General features: G+C 38.2%; 1 protein-coding gene across 4 annotated transcripts; it reads right to left on the bottom strand.

Annotated features, from left to right (window-relative positions):
* Positions 1-334: 334 nt before the first annotated feature.
* LOC113255248 (general transcription factor IIH subunit 2) lies at positions 335-22,090 on the bottom strand. 4 transcript variants are annotated; one of them, XM_026498830.4, is made up of 16 exons: positions 22,011-22,090; positions 19,330-19,413; positions 18,605-18,682; positions 18,242-18,278; positions 17,943-18,029; positions 15,268-15,318; positions 14,877-14,931; positions 11,479-11,584; positions 9,364-9,454; positions 9,109-9,196; positions 8,171-8,278; positions 7,115-7,178; positions 5,237-5,340; positions 4,575-4,677; positions 2,661-2,700; positions 335-969 (listed from the first exon to the last, which is right to left on the bottom strand). In XM_026498830.4, exons 2-16 carry the CDS (start codon positions 19,383-19,385, stop codon positions 850-852), a joined length of 1,188 nt encoding a protein of 395 aa, XP_026354615.1. In that variant the 5' UTR covers positions 19,386-19,413; positions 22,011-22,090; the 3' UTR covers positions 335-849. The 4 variants fall into 4 exon arrangements, with proteins under 4 accessions (XP_026354615.1, XP_057163232.1, XP_048076810.1 ...); XM_057307249.1 differs by having other exon boundaries at positions 22,046-22,090; XM_048220853.2 differs by lacking the exon at positions 22,011-22,090 and adding an exon at positions 20,028-20,227.
* Positions 22,091-22,646: the final 556 nt, after the last annotated feature.

The following is a 22,646-nucleotide window of genomic DNA, read 5'->3' as shown; positions in this document are numbered from 1 at the left end:
CTAAAAATGTGTCAATTTTGTTGAACCAATTTCTGAGTTCACGGATTTTCTCTGTTTTCCAGTGTTTCTTTGCACGAATACAAATACATAGTTTTATTTTTCCTTCTTCCTTACATACTAGGTAGCACAGTGTGTACTCCGAGCACTAACTAGTATATTCTGAAGGATGTACTTGAGGTAGAAGGAAAATGATCCTAAACAAATCTGAGATGTAAGAAAAAATGAAAAGCCATGAAAGTGGTAAATATGTGATTAGATCTTAATAAACCCCCAGGCATTCCTGAATTCACATTTGTACTTCATTTTCTGTTTACACTAAAACTGAACAGAAATAAATCAGAGATTCTATATTTACTTTAATTATAAAGCAATGAAATTATCACATCAATTTAATCATTATAAATCAATTTAATCATTAAACACAATAATGTGTAATAACCTTGAAAACACTATAACTCAAAATAACAGAAAAGAAAATTAATCGAGAGAACTACTATTGAACTCTGGGCATTTCTGTGACAGGACACAAATTTTAAAATTTAGTAAAATCCTACCTTTTTTGTTTTTTCTTTTTTTCCCCCCGCCCCTCCCTTTTTTTTAAGTTTATTTTACCTTTTAGCAATCCATCGTGGCACTCAAACTCATACCCCTGAGATCAAGGGTCTCATGCTCTTCCAAATGACCAAGCCAGGCTTCCCAATCCTACATTTTCTTAGCAAAAAGTTTCTTAAATCAGATTTTCCTTTCAAACCGGTCTTCATATTTTAATTGGAGCTTCTTCTGAAGAATCATTTTATTAACAATTGCAAATGTCCTTTTAACACATACAATGTGTACTATATGCTAGAATCAAATACTGGAAGAAGTTGGAATCTTATGAATACAGCCAGGACAACAGTGAAGAGAGTCGTGAACAAAAACATCACAGTCCACACAGAAAACATTTTGGCACACAGCACAAACATAGACCTGCAGTGAAAAGAACAAAAGAAAATTTAGAAAGTAGCTTCCAAAAGTACAGCACAGTTAGCAGACATTCAAACTGCTCTGCTCTTTTACATCTCTGTCAATATTCCCCACCCACCTACCCGCTTTATTACTTCCGATGTACTATTTATTCTCAAATCTAAGGTGATTATTTTTCAAAAAAAACCCCTATTCCTTACAAATGAGAAAATTACTATGTTTTGACTCCTTAAAGTCTCTTGTATTGTAAAACATTCTTAATTACTTTGTTTTAAGTAACTATCCGGGGAAGACACATAAGCTTGAAATTAGTGCTAGTTTCAAATGCTTAGGTCATTCCTCTGATTTGATTAAAAAGGAAAGCAGAAATATTTACACAGATTTAATTATTGCTAGGGAATGACCTCACGACTGCACAAGTTATATTCCCCTCTTATTTAACTATTAAAGAATATGGGGGGCGCCTGGGTGGCTCAGTCATGAAGCGTCTGCCTTCAGCTCAGGTCATGATCCCAGGGTCCTGGGATCGAGCCCCGCATCGGGCTCCCTGCTGAGCGGGAAGCCTGCTTCTCCCTCTCCCGCTCCCCCTGCTTCTGTTCCCTCTCTCGCTGTGTCTCTCTGTGTCAAATAAATAAAATCTTAAAAAAAAAAAAAAAAGAATATGGAAAAAGACACATATAAGACAAAAAGAAAAAATCCATTATTCTATCAGTATTACATATATGGATACTAATGCCTTGAGGTGAAATTTCCAAGGCAGCATCATACACATAATACACATATTACACCTCAAAAAGCACAGAAGTAAAGACAATGTGTTCTTAAAAACTGTCAAGTGATTCAAAGGTGGCTCTCATGAGGATGAAACTCCTGATGTCCAAGAGGCACGTAAAACTTAGTAAAACTGTTTTATTAAAGGTGAGAGTGGAATGAGCAGGCAATCCTCCCAACTTAAGATTTCATACAGTGCAAAAAGTATAGTTCTAAATATGGACACAAATTCATAAAAATTTAAAACTAGACAGTGGTCTTATTTGTATCTTTGCATAAGTGTATACATTCAAACTGGTCCCCTTCAAAAATTTAAAAGATATTTTCTCATTGGCACAATGGGGAAAAACAGCCTTTGGCCTGTGGCCACCTTAAACGGGAACTTCAGAATGAACTGGGACAGAGCCTAAAGTACCGTATGGAGAAACAACTTCTAATACTTCCAAACTAAATGCAGGGTGGCTTGCAAACTAAAGACAGTTTAAAGTACCAAAATACTGTTACAGAAAAATTAAAATGCAGAATTATAAAAAAGACCATTTTTAAACAATTTTGCTCCCATTTTATCTCTACCTACTGTTATCGTATTTCTGAGGAATAACCTGGTATGAGCCTGGTTTTCAATAATGTACTGAAAACTCCTAATGCTATTTCCTCAGTATTTCTTGTATAATACTTAATATTTATTTATTTATAAAAAAGACTTCATTTATTTATTTGTCACAGAGACAGAGAGCGAGCGAGCACAAGCAGGGGGAGCAGCAGAGGCAGAGGGAGAAGCAGACTCCCCACTGAGCAGGGAGCCCGGCGCAGGACTCGATCCCAGGACCCCAGGATCATGACCTGAGCCAAAGGCAGATGCTTAACCTACCGAGCCACCCTGATGTCCCAATACTTAATATTTAGAAAGCATACGAACTTACATGTTGGTCTTTCAATTCCCCCTGACATCCATAACAAAATCTGAAAAAGGAAGTTTAATAATCATTTTGTTAGGAATTCACTCCTTAAAATGGCTCAGCAAAATCTCAATAACAAGAATCCTGTAATTAATAAGTAATCTTTACACACGACTTTTATGAGAAAAACAGAATTAAGAATACCAGTAACTTAAGAAAATTCTACAGTATATCCCAAGTTTATCTCACAAAGCAAAATCCTACTTTAAAATTTTTTTTGAATTTTATTTTCATCAAGGTTATATATGAGCATGCTTTCCCTACTGGGATTCTGTGAGAGAATTAAGCCCTACAGAAAATAATTCTGAGTGACTATTCTGCATCTCTCCTGAGGATAGCGGAGAGCCGGTACATTCCAGATGGACACAAGAGAAGTTAGTTTATGTGTGGATGCCTAAGGGTTTAATTTTCAAGGAATGGTTTAAAGAGTTAAAAGTTCTCAAAACTTACTACAGAAAATAGCGGCCCCCTCCTTACCTACCCCCATTTCATTTGCAGCTCCCCAAACACTTTAGAAACTGTTAACTGTTCGATAGTTACCTATGCTTACAATGCTATTTCTTGGGTTTTTCTGGCATTGGCTATACGCCTCCAGCTATGGAAGATCAGAATTTAATTCTCTTTCAACCCTCTTGATTCAACAGCACGTACACACATGTAACTAATGCCATTCTCAATTCTATGTACTGCACTCATTTTGAATAGAATATCAAATGTTTAGTTTATTATGACCCCATAAACATATTCAGCTGAGCCATGTAATAACAACTCTTCCTCTCTTCAAACTATTTTTTTCCTGGAGTTAATAACTATACTGTGTCCACAAGCTTAGTTTTCTTCTATATAATTACCTCCAACTCAGCCCCGACCTTTCCCTAAGAATTCTAAATGACCTCTCTACGTTCACCTACATTAGGAATTCTAGTTTTCACCCTCTTGGTGACATCTCTCCCGCAGCATTCTGACCTTCTCCAAACTGGACTAGTCTCCACATCTGACACAAAAGTGTCATTCTGCAATCTCCCCTTAATCACCATCCTAGGGCTTTCTTCAGCCACGTCTGAACTAGATCAATATTCCTATTCTCTTCCAGTCATTCTCTTTCTCAGTTCCTTTGAATCATCTCTTCCACAGCTTCCCCAGAAAGTCTCTTTTTGAGGCCTCACAAGTCTGAAAATGTCTTTATTCTACCTACATTTAATTGACAGGTTTGCTAGGTATCTAATTTAAGTTGGTAACAATTTTCACTCCACATTTTGAAGGAAATTGCTCCCTGGCAACATCCAGTATTGCTGAGAATCAAAACAATTTTAATTTCAGATTATGTGATCTAACTTTCCCTCTCCAGAAACATTTAGTTTTTTGCTGTGTATTCTAAAATTTCACAATGATACACTTTAGCGTGGGTCTATTTTCTCTATGTTAGATACTTGACAGTCCCTTTCAATTTATGAAGTCCTGTCCTTCAATAACAGAAAATGTCCTGTAACTATTTCTTCCCTACTCTTTATTTGATCTTTTCTCTATTTCTCTTACTATTCTAATACTAGACCTTCTGGATAAATCCTCTGGTTTTACACCATGGAAATTAGCTAAGGTTGCAAACCAGGGCTTTTTTATTGTTTTGGGAGTGCTGACTTATCAGTGTATGGCTACACTTACTGTACAGAGATGGGCTTAGGGACATTAATAGATTTCTGGAGAGGCAGATCTGTTCAATAATGAATCACTTCAGTCACAACCAAGGCATTCTACCATCTCATTTCCCAAATTAGAAGTAATCTTGCCCAAGTTAATATGGCTATCTTTTTTAATGTAGTAACAATGCAAACATTACTCTACCACATATAACAGACATAAATTAACCAAAACTCATACTTTTCTCCATTATGTTCTTCTAGCGGAATTTCTTGAAAAGCATCCAAAGGAAATAAATGATGGTAAGACCGTGCCAAATGCGGAGCAGACACCAAAGTAAGACCTAACAAATAAAGCAGAGAATCATGTTTAATAGCCCAAACCTCATTAAGACAATGGCTGAAATGCCAAATGATAGGCGAAATATTTTCAAGTTTTTGTTAGGATTGCGGGTACTCATTTCTTCATTTACATACACATCGCCTTAAAAAGGCGATTCCAGGATGGAGTCGTACTTCTGTCACTAATTGTGTGACCTCTCTTGGCAGTTTGCTTCCTTAAAAATGAAACAAAATTCTACAATTCTATTACTTTCATCCCTCCTTGTCCTTATATATATTGTATGGAGGCTAAGAGCTGCAAAAATGTCCACTAGATCTGCTGCAAAGCCTTTAAAGAACATACTCATTTCAGAGGGAGAATGAGAAAACTGTTCTAGAATGCCATGTGTATTCTTAGACACGGAGTACTGGGCACTCAATAAAAAAGCAATCCGTTTCTAGTCTCACAGATTAAATTCAGAAATACAGGCAGAGCTTAATATTTACATTTACTTTAATAGCAATATAGGTAAGAAGTTATTCAAGATTAATTTATGGGATAAAGAACAGTTGGTTTCTTACCACAGATTTTACATTCGACTGGAAGCTCACAGTACTTTGCCCGACACTGTGGGCAGAAATACCCTCCTAACGTGAGTCCTGGCTCAGTGCTGCTGTCCAAGTGCCTGCGGGAGGAAACGTTACTTTTAAAGTGATAATATAAAGATGGGAACGGTTACAGTAAAACAAAGTATGCTACCTTGATCTTAAAATCTTGAGGTTGTTTCAGAGTTCATTTAAGCGAGGTTCATTCTTCTTTTCTCTCTGCATTTCTGTTTTGAATAGTGTGTATTAATATCTTTTCTGTTTTTTTTTTTTTTTTTAAAGTAATCTCCACACCCAATGGGAGGCTCAAACTCAAGACCCCACAATCAAGGGCTGCATGCTCTCCCTACTGAGCCAGCCAGGGGCTCAAATTGCATTAATGTCTTTGCATTCACTCATCTTTTCATCTTCAGGGACTCATCTGCTATTAGTCCCACCCAGTATATTTTTCATTTCAGACACTGTATTTGTTTATAGAACTTTGATTTGGGTCTTTTTTGTAATAGCTGTTTTAATACTTCGCCTACTAATTCCATCAACTGTGTGGTTTCTGAGTATGTGTCTGTTCTATGATTCCCTCCTTGTCATGGGTGATTATTTTCCTACTTCTATGCATGCCTGGTCATTTTGGACTGGCTGCCAGACATTATGAATTTTTCTTTGTTCTAGGTGTTAGATTTTTTGGTATTACCTTAAATATGTTGGGGCCTCTTCTAGAATACAGTTAAGTAACTTGGAAATAGTTTGATCTTTTCAAAACCTACTTTAGAGTTCTGTCCTGACAGCTGTTAGTCTAGGGTTAATTTGGTTCCATTACCGTGGACTCTATTCAACGCCCCCTGTTCAGAGACCCCTCCCCACACTGACTGGTAGGACCACGAACTGTCCCCTGCCCCATGTGAGCTCCAGGGACTATGCTGCCCGCTCCTCTTCAGGGGTTCCTTCCTGGGCCTCTAGTAGCCCCTACACAAATGTGATGATCGTAGCTCGGCTGATGACTCATGCGGAAGCCTCTCCAATCTCGAGAGGTCTCCATACAGCTCTCTGCTTTCTAGCACTGTGCCTGGAAAACTACAGCCATTTCGACCTCCCCAAACTCTGAACTTTGTTTCTTCACCTGAGCAAGACCTCCAGGCTCTGAGTGGGTTTCCCCTCCGTGCACCGCAGCCTGGAAATTGTCTCGAGGCAGTAAGCTGCACTCACAGGGCCCACCTCATTTGTTTCCCTTCCTTCAGGAATCATTACCTGCACTGCCTGTTGTCCACGTCTGAAAATCATTGTTTCATATATTTTGTCTGGTTTTCTGGTAAGAGGGAGGACAGTACATTCAGTCCCTATGGTACCTTTATGGCTGGAGACACAATTCTTATTTGTGATTTGTAAGAACTACTTTCTTTAATTTTGTTTTATAATGATGTAAAATATAAAGCTCTAAAGTTAAAACAATGTATGTTCAGAAAAGTCTAGGAGCCATCCCTCTGCCTTTCTCCATGTATTGCCCAGGTAAACATTTTTTCAGTTTTTACTTTTTATTTCCATTACTCTTTTTATCATTAATATAAATAAGTATGTGTATCCAGTCAAAGCTCCACCCTTTCTTAGATCAGTGGCGGCACACTATACACTCTTCTCTACCTTGTGATTTTACTTAGTACCAGATCGTGAAGATTACCCCCCGGGAGTAAAGGGAACGAGGCCTCACTCCTTGTTACAGCTATACAGAAGGTAACCTTCTACGAAGGCCATTACACCCCAAGCCCATATAACTCAGTTTATATTTTTTAATTTATAACCTATAGGAAAGAATTAAAAATGTCAAACATAGTCACTGACAGTTCCAAGGTTCTTACTTACGCCATGCTGAAAGAGGGTTTTGCATCTTGATCAGACAGAGAAGCAATGGTATGCTGAGGAAATCCTTCATAGAAGAAAATGTATTACTTTCTTTTTTTCAAGCAAATAGCAAAATTCTAGGATTAGGAACCTAAAAATATTCCTACCAGAAAGCCAACAAAGTTGTACAAAAGTTCTCTCTCTTGCCTTTCAGATTTGTTCATTATAGTACGGTCAGGCTGACTGCAATTCCAGGTTATGAGAAAAGTTAAAAGTGGAGAATGTGGGGGAAGATCTGTCCATACATATGGTTGCAGATTCTGAAGTTTATAATTAGCTAATTTAATACAATGCACACTGCTTTTTAAAAAGAAAATGTTTGTAATTTTTAAATACTTCCGACACATTGGAGTAATCTATTACATAGTTGTCCACTTCCATTTTATATAGGAATATACTTCTATGTTTAAAATTTTGGAATGCCTAAACCCATGCAGTTTGTTTTCCATACATATTTTTAAATTCTGAAAACACATCCAAGAAAAGCAGAAACAAAAACAAACAAACAAAAAAAGATTTCATTACATAAAAATTTTAAGTCTATCTACATATCAAAACAAATAATCAGGGGTGCATGGGTGGCTCAGTCAGGCATCCAACTCTTGATTTCAGCTCAGGTCATAATCTCAGGGTCGTGAGATCGAGACCCACACCCGGCTCCATGCTCAGCGTGGAGTCTGCTTGAGACTTTCCCTCCCTCTCTCTCTGTCTCTCCCTAAGCATAGTGTGCACACTCTATCTCAAATAAATCTTTAAAAATAATAAGTATCTATTTTATTTTATTTTTATTATTTTTTAAAGGTTTTACTAATTTATTTGAGACAGACAGAAAAAGCAAGAGCAGGAAGGGCAGAGGGAGAAGGACAAGCAGACTCCCTGTTGAGCAGGGAAGCCCGACACAGGCTGGATCCCAAAACTGTGAGATCATGACCTGAGCGGAAGGCAGACGCTTAGCTGACTGAGCCACCCAGGTGCTCCTAAATATTCATTTTAAAATAACACAAAATAAACACTTACCCATGCGAATAAGTGAACATTCAGAACTTGAGCTGGCAGGTGGAGGACTAACATGATGTGTCAGCAATTCTTTGTAATGGCTTTCATCTAAAATAACATGGTATGTGCCTAATTAGACGAAAAGTAAAAGAAAAAAAAATCAGTTTTCCACATGTAAGTATCACCTGTAATTTTTTTATTTTTTTAAAGATTTTATTCTAGGGACGCCTGGGTGGCTCAGCTGGTTAAGCGTCTGCCTTGGGCTCAGGTCATGATCCCGGAGTCCTGGCATCGAGCCCCACATCGGGCTCCCTGTTTAGTGGGGAGCCTGCTTCTCCCTCTCCCTGCCACTCCCCCTGCTTGTGTGCTCTCTCTCAAATAAATAAATAAAATCTTAAAAAAAAAAAAAGATTTTATTCTAAGTAATCTCTACACCCAACGTGGGGCTCAAACTCACAACCTGAGATCAAGAGTCGTACACTCTATCAACTGAGTCAGTTAGAAGCCCTTCCATTGTAATTCCTATGTAATTCTGTAAAAGTTTTACCATCTGAAAATGTACATTTTCAAAACAAGTATTTAAGTTATATTATTTTTCAAAAACCTCATTTAAATGATATCTCTAAATTGACTTCTCTGGGAGTAGCTATAATTACAATTTAATTAAAGGCAGGTTGTAAGATCTTTACAAAGTATTACATATTAGTGAAATTTCTAGCATTTCAAGAGTTATAACGCTTCCTCTAAACACTGACATAGCTACTGAAAAGTCCCTGCACTTTGAGATGCTATCTTACAGAATCAATGATACATTTAAGATGACCATCCATATTACAGATTTCAGGACATGAAATGATTTAAATTTAGTACCTTAAAAATAGATGAAAACATCCTAAATAATAAATTGTTACTTCTTACATAGTAATTACGAATAAATACTGAAGAATCCAGATATATACCACCAGTTTCACGAGCAAGTACAGTGCAAACCCGAACCTCTGCAGACAGTCCAATAACGGACACTCGAATTTTAGCCGCCTTTAGGGTCTTCATAAAATCCATGTAAATGCAGGGTTTGGGGGGAAGAAAAAAACATGCAAAAATTAGTATGTTTGAAAAGCAGAATTCTCTGAAAACTAGTAATAAATTCACTATAGAATTCTCTTTAGAGTTATAATTCTGGTTTTGATTATAAAGAAATATAGTGGTTCTACCTTGATTAGATCATAGATATTAGATGGATCACAAGTTGTGAGGCTGCTGAAGATGATTAGGACTTCTCTACTCGTATGCCCAGGCATGTGTCTACAGAAAGATAAAATATATGCCCATTAGCTATAACAAATTAATAAAAAATTTACCCAGACAAAATAGTACATGTGGTTTATATATTTAGACTACCGAATATCTCATTTGTTTTAACATTGCAAATCAAAGAACTAAGTATACTCTAAACATGTTAATGTAAATTTTTCTAAAATTAGCTACACAAAAAATTGATTCATTTATTGTTTTTCTTTTTTTTTTTTTTTAAAGATTTTATTTATTTATTTGACAGAGATAGCCAGTGAGAGAGGGAACACAAGCAGGGGGAATGGGAGAGGAAGAAATAGGCTCCCAGCGGAGCAGGGAGCCCGATGTGGGGCTCGATCCCAGGACCCTGGAATCACGCCCTGAGCTGAAGGGAGATGCTTAACGACTGAGTCACCCAGGCGCCCCATCATTTATTGTTTCTATAAATATTTACTGAATACTCTTTCAGGTTCTAGGAATAGAGTAATAAACAAGAATGAGCGAAGTTCCTGACATCATGAAGCTTATAAACGAGTAGATTCATTTTGTGCAAAGTCTAAAGTGTACACTGGAAAGCATGACAATACCATATGGATTAACTTTAAGGAGTGTCTTGACAATAGTAACATGTTTCTTTTTTAAAAGCTATAATTTGGGACGCCTGGCTGGCTCAGTCGGTTATGCATCTGCCTTCAGCCCAGGTCATGATCCCAGGATCCTGGGATCGAGCCCCCTGTGGGGCTCCTTTGCTCAGCAGGAGGCTGCTTCCCCCTCTCCCTCTGCCTGCTGCTCCCCCTACTTGTTCTCTCTCTCTCCCTCTGTCAAGTAAATAAATAAAATCTTAAAAAAAAAAAAAAAAAAAGCGTCTGCCTTCCGCTCGGGTCACGCTCTCAGGGTCCTGGAATCCAGTCCCGCATTGGGCTCCCTGCTCAGCAGGGGAGCTCCTGCTCCCCCAGCTTGTGCTCTCTCTCTCTCTCTCTCTCTCTTGCTCCCTCTGACAAATAAATAAAATCTTAAAAAAATAAAGGCTATAATTTAACCTCATGGTGATTCAGAGTAATAATGTTCATAAACATTAATTTTTGTGTATCATTTAATTATATGATAATTTATAGGACTTTAAGATGTGATGAACTGTTTTCCCCTATCCAAATAGATTTCTATGCTTTTTGGAGCAATTTTATCAGCTATTTATGGCTTTCTTGCTTCTTTCTGCACTGCTGGGCCCTCAGATTCCATTTGTGGATGCTGCTCTTGTGCCTGCCTCCCCTGAGGGTGTTCTCTCCTTCTCACCTACTTCAAAACTAGAAAAATGTCTGTTATATAAAGGTATAAAAGTCAGGGCAGACTATCCAGGGATAAAACACATGAGCTAGCACGAACGGAATATTTCCATTAGGGTTTTAGCTACCTTCCACATATTTGAACTTGCTGGAAAAGTATGCTGTTAATTTGCAGATGCACTACAAAGTTAAGAAAAGTTAATAAAGGTACAACAAACTCACAATTATTTTGCACATTAAACTTCACATATACTCTAATTTTTAACAAAATATTTTTTTCATCAACATTTTCTTTTGTACTAATATTGCTACAGTTTTAATTATATATATATATTTTTAAGATTTTATTTATTTATTTATTTATTTGACACAGAGAAAGAAAGAGCACAAGCATGGGGAGCAGCAGACAGAGAGAGAAGCCGGCTTCCCGCTGAGCAAGGAGCCTGATGCTGGTCTCGATCCCAGACCGCTGGGATCACGACCTGAGCCGAAGGCAGACGCTTAACTGACTGAGCCAGCCAGGCGCCCCTAATTATGTTTTTCTAAAACCTCTAAGAATCTATCTTACCAACTCAAACGTAAAATAAAAATTACAAACCGACACCACACTAAACATCACAAATGACATTACATATTTCTCTCAACGGTTTCATTAAAGCTCAGTTTATGGAGACACATGTTAATACATTATCATCTCAATTCCATTCAAAAAAATTGGACGCCAATTATAAATAAAAAATGTAAAATACCAACTTTAGAGTTTGCATAGCCATGCTTAAGGAGTTATAGAGAGATGGTTCTCCATGGCAGGTCATATCTACAGCCTTCTTCAAAGATGTTATATGTTTCCTTGGGTTTCCTAAAATAGAAATGGAATAATCTACTTATAATAACACTATATATATCCATTATAGAAATTTCTGTTTCTCCCCAAATTTACTTATTATGTTGTTAAAGAATAGAATCTCTTCAATTTACATTTTTAGCAAGTTGCACTTTTATCAGAGGCACTTGTTATACCAACTTTTATTTCACAATGAAAGACAGAATAAAAATAATCTGTTTCTATGAATCAGCGCACATTTTTTTTTTAAAGATTTTATTTATTTGTTTGACAGAGAGAGACAGCCAGCGACAGAGGGAACACAAGCAGGGGGAGTGGGAGAGGAAGAAGCAGGCTCCCAGCAGAGAAGCCTGATGTGGGGCTCGATCCCAGAACACCGGGATCACACCCTGAGCCGAAGGCAGACGATTAATGACTGCACCACCCAGGCGCCCCAGCGCACGTTTTTTTTTAACGTGGGACTTGAACTCATGACCCTGAGACCAAGAGCTGTATGCTCTAGTGACTGAGCCAGCCAGGTGCCCTGTTAGCATATATTTCAAATATTATTAACTTAAAGTGCAAAGCTTTTTACTTTGAAGACTCATACATTTTCACATCTCTCAAGTCCCGCTGCGTCTTACAATCACGTGCAGCCAGGGAGCACCTGTGGCGCGGACGTCACTGCTCACGCACGGGCCTACGAATGGCGACTGAGGCATTGTTCCAACTGCATCACGTACGCTGTTTGTGCTATTCGTGTATAGTTTAACTGCCATGTCAAGTGTTTCTACAAAAGGTTATTAATACAAAGGTTCTATTTTTATGTAGAAAGGCAAGGAATAGAGCAGTGAGGTATAAATTTATTATTAGTGAAGCAAAAATTCATTGATGGAAGAATGACTGCAATTCCCTATTTTTCTTCAGGGGATTAAAAAAAGAGCTTTAGAAGACCTAAGAAAGGAAGATTTCTGCAAATATCCACAGCTGTGTTATTTTCTGTTACAGATATAACATCTGAAAAGATTGTCTATTGCTATTTTCTCATACCAAACAATACATTTTTTGGTGTGAACAATTTATATATAACATCTGAAACTGTATCAAATTTGAACTGCTAGGGTGTTTCCTTCTTGATGGCTCATAAAATAAGGGTATCTTAAAAATGATGGATTCTGAGATTCAATGACATGGTATTCTTCAGACATTTTCTCCTATTTCAACACTGTCCTCATGTTAATTAATGATAATCAAAATATCATTACATTGATTTGATCACATAATTTTCATCAAACTACCTCCATACTGTTGAACATTTCTTCCCAATTTGTCACCTCTGTTACAAAGAGTATATCTGTAGAATAAGGCTTTTTCTTCTTTCATAATGTTTCTTAAGTACAAATTCCAAGGAACAACCATTTTTATATCTTTTCCCAAAAATGTTAAATAAATTAGTCTATCAGCACTACAGATACCAGTTTCTCCATGGTTCCACAAGCAATACACTGCTTTTTAAACTTCATTTTGTTTACTTACAATATATAAAATAATAAAATGTTGTTGAGTGGTTTGTTTTTTGATCACTTGTTTGACTAAAATTTCTTTTTTAATAGCTATTTCATTTCTCTTTTTATTCTGGTATGAATTATCTGCCATCTTTGTCCACTCATCTACTCATAGCTTCTTCATGTTCTTATTTATCTGAGTAAGTATTAAAATACTAAGCATTTGCCATTACTTAATACATATTTCAAGCATTTATTCTCGGAATCATAAAATTTTAGAAATGAAAAGCACCTCACTAAGCCCAAATCCCTCATTTCATACGTGAGAAATGAATCTGACAAGTTAAAAGATTTGCCTAAAGCCGATACCCACCCAGCGGCAGGACAGCACTTAAACCTGCACCTCCCGGCTCCCGTCCGCTGCTCTCTCTCCCATACCATACCATTTCTGGTATTTTGTTCATCTCCTACTGCATTGTGAGTATAGGAAAAAAGCGAACTAGATTACAGTCAGTGTGGTTTACAGCAATGATTCTGATCAGAGAGGCAAGGGGTGCCGTCAAGAGGCCTATCAAAATATACAGAGGATTTTCACCCCTATACATAGCACTTCCCGGGCACCCACAGAAAACTACTCTGAATGTGAGAAGGGTGCCAGAGGGCTGGTCCTACGTCCTTTCCTCCCAGTATAACCAACCAGCTGCTTACGCTGCTTCCGTCCTGCTCCAGGTACAGGCACGTAACCCGGGCTTACCGACACAATACTTCAGTCCTCTGGCCACTTTGCTCACGGGTGGGCAGGGCAGAAGCAGGGTCATTCGGAGACCTCTCTGGGACTTGTGCTGAAGCTGCAGACTACAAGGGTTACGTAGACTCGGGGCTAGTAACGGATGTCTTTTCACCGCACAGAAACCCTTCAGGGAATGAAGCCAAACAGAGCCAGGAACCTGGAAGCTACTGCGTGTGAAATCAGCCATCCTTTAGATGTGAGTCAGTCATCTCCCTTGTGTACTAAAGCTAGTCCGAGAGTTTCTGGTCACTCACAAATTTCTTGATCACTCCAGGCTAACACACATGTCACCCCTTACGGCCATCGTGAAAAACTATGAATGATGAAAACACGTCAGTAGTGGACAGAGAGCCGGGAGATGCAGGTTTAAGTGCTGTCCAATCGCTGGGTAGGTACCTGTCTTTAGGCAAATCTTTTAACTTGTTAGATTCATTTCTCACTTATGTTTCTTTCTCACTTATATTTATCCATATTGGTAAGGATGATAGGATGAGAACCACATTGAAGGGACAGTGTATTTCACAGATATTAAAATGGAATCAGTGATGCGAATTTATTACAGCACATACAGCAAAGCAAATAAAACCTGCACTGTCTTTTAAGAGAATAGAATGCAGTTAGGCATGGCATGTAAGCAGAAAATCTGAATTACTAACAATAACTGCAACTCCATTTTTAAACCCTTTGCTCTTTAGAGGTTTAACTTTTAAAAAGTTAATTTTAAGACTAAGTGGCTTTTTGGAATGGTTACAATAATTTTATCTGAATACTTTCAGGATAAGAATGTAGAAGTCTTAAATAAACATCTGCATTCATTGCAGTAGTACTCATTACTGTACAGAACTCGATTTAAAACAGTTCATCTGAGATACCAAGAGTTTAATGGAGGATTTAATGGAGGGGTTATTGTTCCACATGGAGAGCATAAGAGAGTCTTCATCTTACTTATTAGGGAAACTTATGAACAGGGTTACGAGGTTGAGTAAATAGAGCCAAGTCCTTGAGTCCTATAATAAGGGAATTTTATGCATACCTGAGAGTTCGGTCAGTTTTTCAGCTCTTTTACTCTTTGTTACAATTATTCCAACCTCAAAATAAAAACAAAAATGATTATTAACTTAACGAATTATTTCTTCTTCGTAAGAATGTACATAATGAAAATAAATTAGTAATTACAAAAGGCATAAGTAACATACGAGAAACTTTTTCTCACGATGCTTTTGACAGAAACTTAGCTATGAGTTCACTGTACAATACTTAACTTTTAGAGTTGCCTTCCTTTTCACTGATGAGGATACCAGAAACTGGTACACAATCTGGACCACTTAATAATCATAGAATGTATACCCAATGCTTTAAAAATAAATCAGAATTGGCAGTAACATAAGGAATCTAATTCTGAATTCCATCACTTATCTACATACCTGACTAATAGGATTTTGATCAAAATATTCTTCTACGAAGTATTCCAACAGCTGTTTAAAGAAAACAAAAATACTAGATAAGGGCAAAATAATAACCACATAGAACATGTTTTGTGAAACCTATTTATCAAGCATCACTTCTCATGATTTTCAGGCTCATAGATTTTCAAATATGTTTAGTAAAAATATTAAACAAACAAAAATTTAAAAATATTCAAATAAATAAAAATCACAATATTAAATAAGCCTGAATTTAAAATGGTAAGTGATGAAACGGGTTTAACAGATGGAACCAGGGCACTGGGTGGCTCAGTTGCTTAAGCTGCCGACTCTTGATTTCGGCTCAGGTGGTGATCTCAGGGTCATGAGATTGAGCCCCAGGTCAGGTTCCGTGCTCAGTGGGGAGTGTGATGGAGATTCTGCCTCCCCCCGCCACCCCCATTCGTGTGCTCTAATAAATAGATCTTAAAAAAAAGATAGATAAATAAAAGACGGAACCATTTGGACTTCTGAGACAGAAATAATATAAACATGGAAAGATCCAATGAAGCCAGAAACAAGAGAATGAGCAGAACCGAGAATGGGTTTTGATAAATTAAGAACAATCTGAAGGTGTTTATAAACTGGGGGGAATGATCTGAGTAAATCCAAAGACAATGAAAAAGGATAACTGACTGACAAAGCAAGACTGTGACTGGGGTGGGAGGACAGAAATTAAAAGCATAAATAATTAGCCACTTTGTTGTATCATTTTCCTAAATAATGTGGTTAAACTTCTACTTAGCTATAGTTTGTATTGACTCAAAAAAATACACTCTTCAAAAAAATTTTTTCATGGAAATGTATGATATTTACTCAAGGGAAGAGGGTGGACAGAAAACAAGAACTATGACTAAGTCCTAGGGCGTTCCAGCATTCTAATGTGGGAGAGAGGAGCCTAAGAAAATAAAGAGACTATATGTGACCAAAGTCAAAAGAAGGATGTGTGGGGCGCCTGGCTAGCTCAGTCCTCAGAGCATGTGAATCATGATCACGGGGTTGTGAGTTTGAGCCCCACATGAGGGACAGAGATTACTTAAAAAAAAAAACCACACAAACAAAAACAAACAAACAAAAAACAAAAGAAGAATGTCTTTCAGGAAGGAAGAAGTGGTCAACTATTTCAGATGCTGCTAAAGATAAAAAGGAGTTGAATTTCACATCCTGGAGGTTACGGTGGACCTTGAAAATGTAGTTGTGAAGATAACTTGCCAACTGGAATGTTTTAGAGAGAGAATGCTGTGGACACTCAACTGTGGGGAGTTGATCAATATGGCAATAAATACTCACACATTCACCAATGGAGAAGATCAAGGACAAATCTAATCTAGTAAATTTTTAAAAACTTGTGTACAAGAAAAGGAGGAGAGTACACTGGAGCAAAATGGAGTCCAGCAGTATGACTCAGCTTCTACCTCATTCTACTTCTCTGAAGGGCCATTCATGACTGAAAAAAGTCCTGAGAAATTTCGCTAATACTCTTGCTTTTGGAAAGAAGTGAAGAGAGAGAGTATTCTTATCTTTTTCCTCTTCTGCCAGAAGTTATGAATGAAAAGGGAAAGAAATCAAGAACTGACTTCCTTGTCAGAAGAGAAGAATCCAAGCTTCACACTTAATTGAGGCAAAGAATTCCAAGGCTGGGAATAACTCCTCATGGAAATGCACTGTATCCTCCCTCCCCTGCCCAATTAGTTAAACAAGATACAGGACAGTCAATATAATCTCAGAAGGTAAAATGAAGCCCTGTAAATCAAACAGAGTCTGCACCCCACCCAAGCTGAGCTTCACCCTTTTGGTGTGCACCATTTCATCCCAGCTGCTATTCTTAGGCCACAGAAAAAGTGGATAAAACAGGAACTACCCAGGCTAAAATCAAGCTTTAGAAGGGAAAACATGATCCACATAAAAACCTGTTCACAGATGTTCCCAGCAGCATATTCATAACGGCCCCCCAAAGCGGAAACAACCCAAAGTTACATACAATGGAATAATGTTTGGCAAAACTACAGAAAATTTGTTTTTGCCTTCCTCCCTTCCCCCCTCCCTCCCTCCCTCCCTCTCTCCCTCCCTACCTTCCGTTTTTAAGTTTTCTTTATTTAAGTAATCTCTACACCCAATGTGGGGCTTGAATTCACAACCCTGAGACCCTGAGATCAAGGGTCGCATACTCCTCTGACTGAGCCAGTCAGGCGTCCCTGGGTTTTCCTTTTGTAATGATAAAAATGCTCTAAAATTGACCGTGGTAAGAATGTTGCACAACTCTGTAACAGGCAAAAAAATTTAACAGTATATTTTCAGTAAGTTAATTTTATGGTGTATGAATTGTATCTTAATAAAGATGTTATAGTAAAAAAAATTTTAAGAATTCCATGTCTTGGGGCGCCTGGGTGGCACAGCGGTTAAGCGCCTGCCTTCGGCTCAGGGCGTGATCCCAGCGTTCCGGGATCGAGCCCCACATCAGGCTCCTCCGCTATGAGCCTGCTTCTTCCTCTCCCACTCCCCCTGCTTGTGTTCCCTCTCTCACTGGCTGTCTCTATCTCTGTCAAATAAATAAATAAAATCTTAAAAAAAAAAAAAAAAAAAGAATTCCATGTCTTTTCTCACATTTAGCATAAATTAAAATGATTCTACTATACCTTTAAAGTACAAGTCAGTCTATTTGGCTTTAAATCTTGGTCTTCCATCGTTCTTGAGCCATCTACTACCACATAAAGATGACGCATCTGCCGAAAATAAACCACAAATGTGACAATTTTCAAATACATTTTTGACCAAGAAGTAAAAATGGCATTTAGTATTTACATATTCGACACATATATTTCTAATATATTCTTCTAAAACATTTGCTGTCTCCCTCTTGCTAATTCTGTCAAGACAGAATGTTTCTCTAACCCAACAAGTTCTGTACTGGTAAAGAAAGAAAAAGTCAACATACCATTCCAAGTCGAACTTGTCCGTGGTGCTCAAATACTCTGTTAAAATTATGCAAACGTTTTAATGGAATGTCCCCTATTACCCAAAAAATCAATATAACTTTTCAACTAACCTGCATTTTTTAGTGAAGTAAATTATTAACTTATGGGGTCCACATAATTACAGGCATTTTGGATAGTCCCTGAAGACCCATTTCCCTTCTGAGCTGTTAGGTTGCTGGTTCCTTCCCCCATTCAAGAGTTTAAAGGTCAGGTTCCCCGGAATACAGCTGAAATGAAGTACTGAGAAGTGGACAGAGGTGGACAGAAAAGCTTAAAGGAATCCATTTTACCTTTTGTAACACACTTACAAAAAGTTGACGTACCTTTTTCTCTTTGCTTTGAAGAGAATGTCTTCTATCGTAGCTTTAAGAGATCCTGATTCATCTTCTTTAAGAATCTCCCTATAAGCAATATGTACTTGTTTGAAAAGCTAAAAATGTATTAACCCAAAAGAAATGAAAACATATGTCCACACAGAGATTTGCACATGAATGTTCACAACTGCATTATTCATAAAAGCCAAAAACTGTAATTAATCTAAATGTCCATCAACTGGTAAATGGATCAATGAAAACATGGTATACAATATGATATTCAGTAATAAAAAGGAACGAATTACTGATCCCTGGTACAACACGAACCTTGAAAATACTGTTACGTGAAGGAAGCCAGATAATACTGACCACATATCATAGGATTACACGTACATGAAACATCCAAAAAGGCAAATGCCTAGAGACAAAAAGTAGATTAGCAGTTGCCTACAGCTGGAAGTAGGAATGAAATTAATGGCAAATGGACATGAAGGCTCTTCATGGGGTGGTGAGAATTCTCTAAAACTGATTTACGGTGATGACTGCACAACTCAGTAAATTTTCTAAAAATCAACGAATTATACATTGGAAACAGGTGAATTTTAACATGCGTTAAATATACTTTAATAAATTTACTTTAAAAACCAATCACTGGAAGAGAAGAGAGATAAAGGTGTAGAAGAACAGTAAGAAACAATGTGTAAAAGAGAAGAGAGTAATAATGCCCTACTCACCATGTCCTTTCATAGCCTCCCTCCCATCGCTTAGTTCTTTCAGGTTCTTCATCCATTTTTTTCTTAAATGTATTATTCAATATCCTGAAAAAATCATTAGAGTGTGAATTTTCTAAAGATATTTGTCACCAAATTTATACTATTTAAATGTGAAAAGTAAAGAGAGGGGAGCAAACATACAAAGTAAAAAAACAGAGAATGCAAGGTCATCTCATTCTTTGCAATTTATTTAATAATTGTTGTTGAATGAAAATATTTCACAAAATCCTCAAGGAACTCTTTTTCCCATCCGTAAGAAAAAATACAAAGGTTTACGCACAAGTTTGGGACCAAGAGAGATAAGCATCTTTTTACAATTTTTAAAAACAAAAATGCATCATAGTCGTAGGACAAGACCACAGAACTATACGAAGTGTGTAAAGGTATAGATGAAACAAGATTAGCTACAAATGATGATTATTAGAGCTGAGTGATGGATCATGGTTATTCATTGTACTACCTGTCCACCTTTGTATATGTGTGAATTTTCTTACAATCAAAAAAAATTTTTAAGTAAGCTCTATGCCCAAAGTGGGGCTCACACTCACAATCCAGAGACCAAGACTCACATGCTCTACTGACTGGGCCACCTAGATGCCCCATCATAATCATGAATTTTAAAATGAAATTTATTATTTATAAATGGTAAATGGTTATACCTCATAATTCAAACAAGGACATCATATTAAACGTGCATTATGGGGCATCTGGGTGGCTCAGTCGTTAAACATCTGCCTTCGGCTCACGGCGCGACCCCAGCATACTGGGATCAAGCTCCACATCGGGCTCCTCCGCTGGGAGCCTGCTTCTTCCTCTCCCACTCCCCCTGCTTGTGCTCCCTCTCGCTGGCTGTCTCCCTCTGTCAAATAAATAAATAAAATCTTAAAAAAAAAAAAGTGTATTATGATCTCAACTATTAAAAAAAAAAGGAAATGTTTAGTAATTCAATACACAGGACACGGGTTCATCTAGATGAAGGGTGATTGGTTTTTTGCTTCCTGATTACTTTCTGTATTTTCGTATTTTTCATATGAACATGTATTTCCTTAATAATTAGGGATAAAACTGGTGGTGGGGATAATCTATCAACCAAAGCCAAGTAATAAACATCCCAGTCACATCCACACTTCCGTCCTCCCAAACAGAATCTCCCTCCCCACCCTTTGCTCTCACTTCCTTCAGCTTCTTTCTTCCATAAATGAAGGATCAAAGGAATTGTAAGGGCCAAGAAGACATTAAGGACAAAACAAATCCCATCACTGACAGGAGCAAAAATTAATTTCTGTAATAAGGAACATAAGCAAGACCTTACGCTCCATTTATATCATGGTTTCTATAGAAAAATGTATTTTAAAATCTGTTTAGCAAACTGACCTATAAATGAACTTTGGGAATGAAAATCTACTGACACGTTGGAGACTGCTTTTATGGCATCACTGCTTTCTGTGGCACCTGCTATAATTTGCTAAAGTTGTGTATGTCTCTCACTGAATTAACAAACCATTCCCCCGCATTGGAAGAGATCTATTTGTTTCAGGAAATCTGGTATTTACTTTAGTATATACTTTGGTAGACTGCCTGAAGTAATGAGAAGTGACTTAATTCTAACATCTGTGATATTTCAACACACTGTGCTGGTGCTTGTTAAGTTTAATGATGAGCGCAGGCACGGTATATGATTAAATGAACACTTTGGTCCTCCATGAAAGTTTTCGTATTTACTGTGAATTACAAAAATCAAAGCTTACATAGCGTTCTTGATGTTTTTAAATTCAAATTCTTATGAAGTCCCTACTGCCATCCATCACATCAATATTTTAACTGCTATTTTATTCTTGGTTTATTACTTTTAATTTTCTGAAAGTTCAGAAACACAGTAAGAACTGATGAGCAGAAACTGCAAAGAGGAACACTTCTGGCTCACTACATCCAAGGACTTCTTAATTAGAACTGTCTGCAATGGATAATTATACGGATAGGACAGAGGTATTAAGCTCCCATAACTACTGATGTTCCATGGGAAGCTGGAAGTTTATAACGCATGTTATTAAGAGACAAGGAAGTTACGCACCATGGAGAAAGATGTACTCAGTGACCTCTTAGGTCCCTATCTCCAAAAGCTGAGCCGTTTCCTGGGAATCCAACACCAGAAAAGCCACTTTGCCTAGCCTAAGCCTGTTGGTGTGATTCCTGTCACAAGAGCTCAGAATGCTATTGCAAACAAATGGGATCTGCACCAAATACCGCAATTATTAAGTTTTATTCACACTTTACCCTGCCAAGCGCTACTAGGCATGGGTGATCACTGTCCTATTTTCATACATGGAACTCGAGGCTCAAAAGGCTGGTAACTTTCTTGAGGTCACATAGTTGGAGGCAAGTCAAACCCGAACCCAAGACCACAATTCCCAAAACTCGCGTTCTGCTTTAGGGAAAGAGAGCCATTCACTGGACTGTAGCCCTAGATGCTTCTAGGCAACTACGAGACGGAAGTTGCCATCCCCCTCCACTCGCTCCCTCCCACTCTCAATCCACAATCCACAAGAGGCTGCTCGGAGCCCTTCAGCCTCCGCCCCCCCACCCCCCGCCCCGCCGCGAAGTCCCCTCCTCGCTGTACTGCTCCCCAGGCGGTCGATCCCTACCTTGGCTCGGCGAAAAGCTCTATCCGCGGACTCACCGGTCTCTCAGGACGCCGCTCTGCCCGGAAGCTCCGCCCAGTTTGCTCCAAGGATTCTGCGGAAGTCCCTCCCCCGCGCGCCGCGGCGGCGCACAAAAGTTCCGGTTGCTGTGAGCGTCGGTCGAAGGAGCGGAGCGCTCGGGGGCCGGGCGTCGTAAGAGCTGACTTAGGGTGCGAGATGGAGCTTCTTGCTCCACTTTCAGTGGTTATTCACAGAAAGGCGGGAAAAGTGATCTCCATTCAGCCGGGTAGCCGTCGACCCGGGATCTTAGCAGCTTGATTTTTGTATATTATTTCTAAAAGGTTGGCGTGGACTGATCGCAGCATCAGCAACTGAGCCAGAACCTTGCCGTGTAACGGTTTTCTGGGACTGCTCTGCTGCTCCTGTTCGTGCAGCAAGTATTATTGGGTACCTGCCCTGGGCCTGATACAGTTCTAAGCACTGAGTAAATAGCAATTAAAAACCAGTCCCTGCCGCCTGTGGAATTCTACTATGAAGACATTTACCAAGAAAAACATACTGTATCAAATGGTGATATTGCAAATAGAGAAAAATTAAGCATGGAAGGGAAAATGGAACCAGCTTACCACAGTGTAGTCA

This window comes from Ursus arctos, unplaced genomic scaffold (genome assembly GCF_023065955.2).
Source record: "Ursus arctos isolate Adak ecotype North America unplaced genomic scaffold, UrsArc2.0 scaffold_5, whole genome shotgun sequence".
NCBI lineage: Eukaryota > Metazoa > Chordata > Mammalia > Carnivora > Ursidae > Ursus > Ursus arctos.
The sequence above is the reverse complement of the archived record's forward strand: the minus strand, read 5'-3'. Positions and strand labels throughout refer to the sequence as shown.

Coding starts and splice junctions, on each gene's coding strand:
- LOC113255248 (XM_048220853.2), bottom strand. Junction 18,683..19,329: donor GGAGGCTATGAAAGGACATG/GTGAGTAGGGCA, acceptor TATTGCTTATAG/GGAGATTCTTAAAGAAGATG. Junction 15,319..17,942: donor GACTGACTTGTACTTTAAAG/GTATAGTAGAAT, acceptor TTCTTTAAACAG/CTGTTGGAATACTTCGTAGA.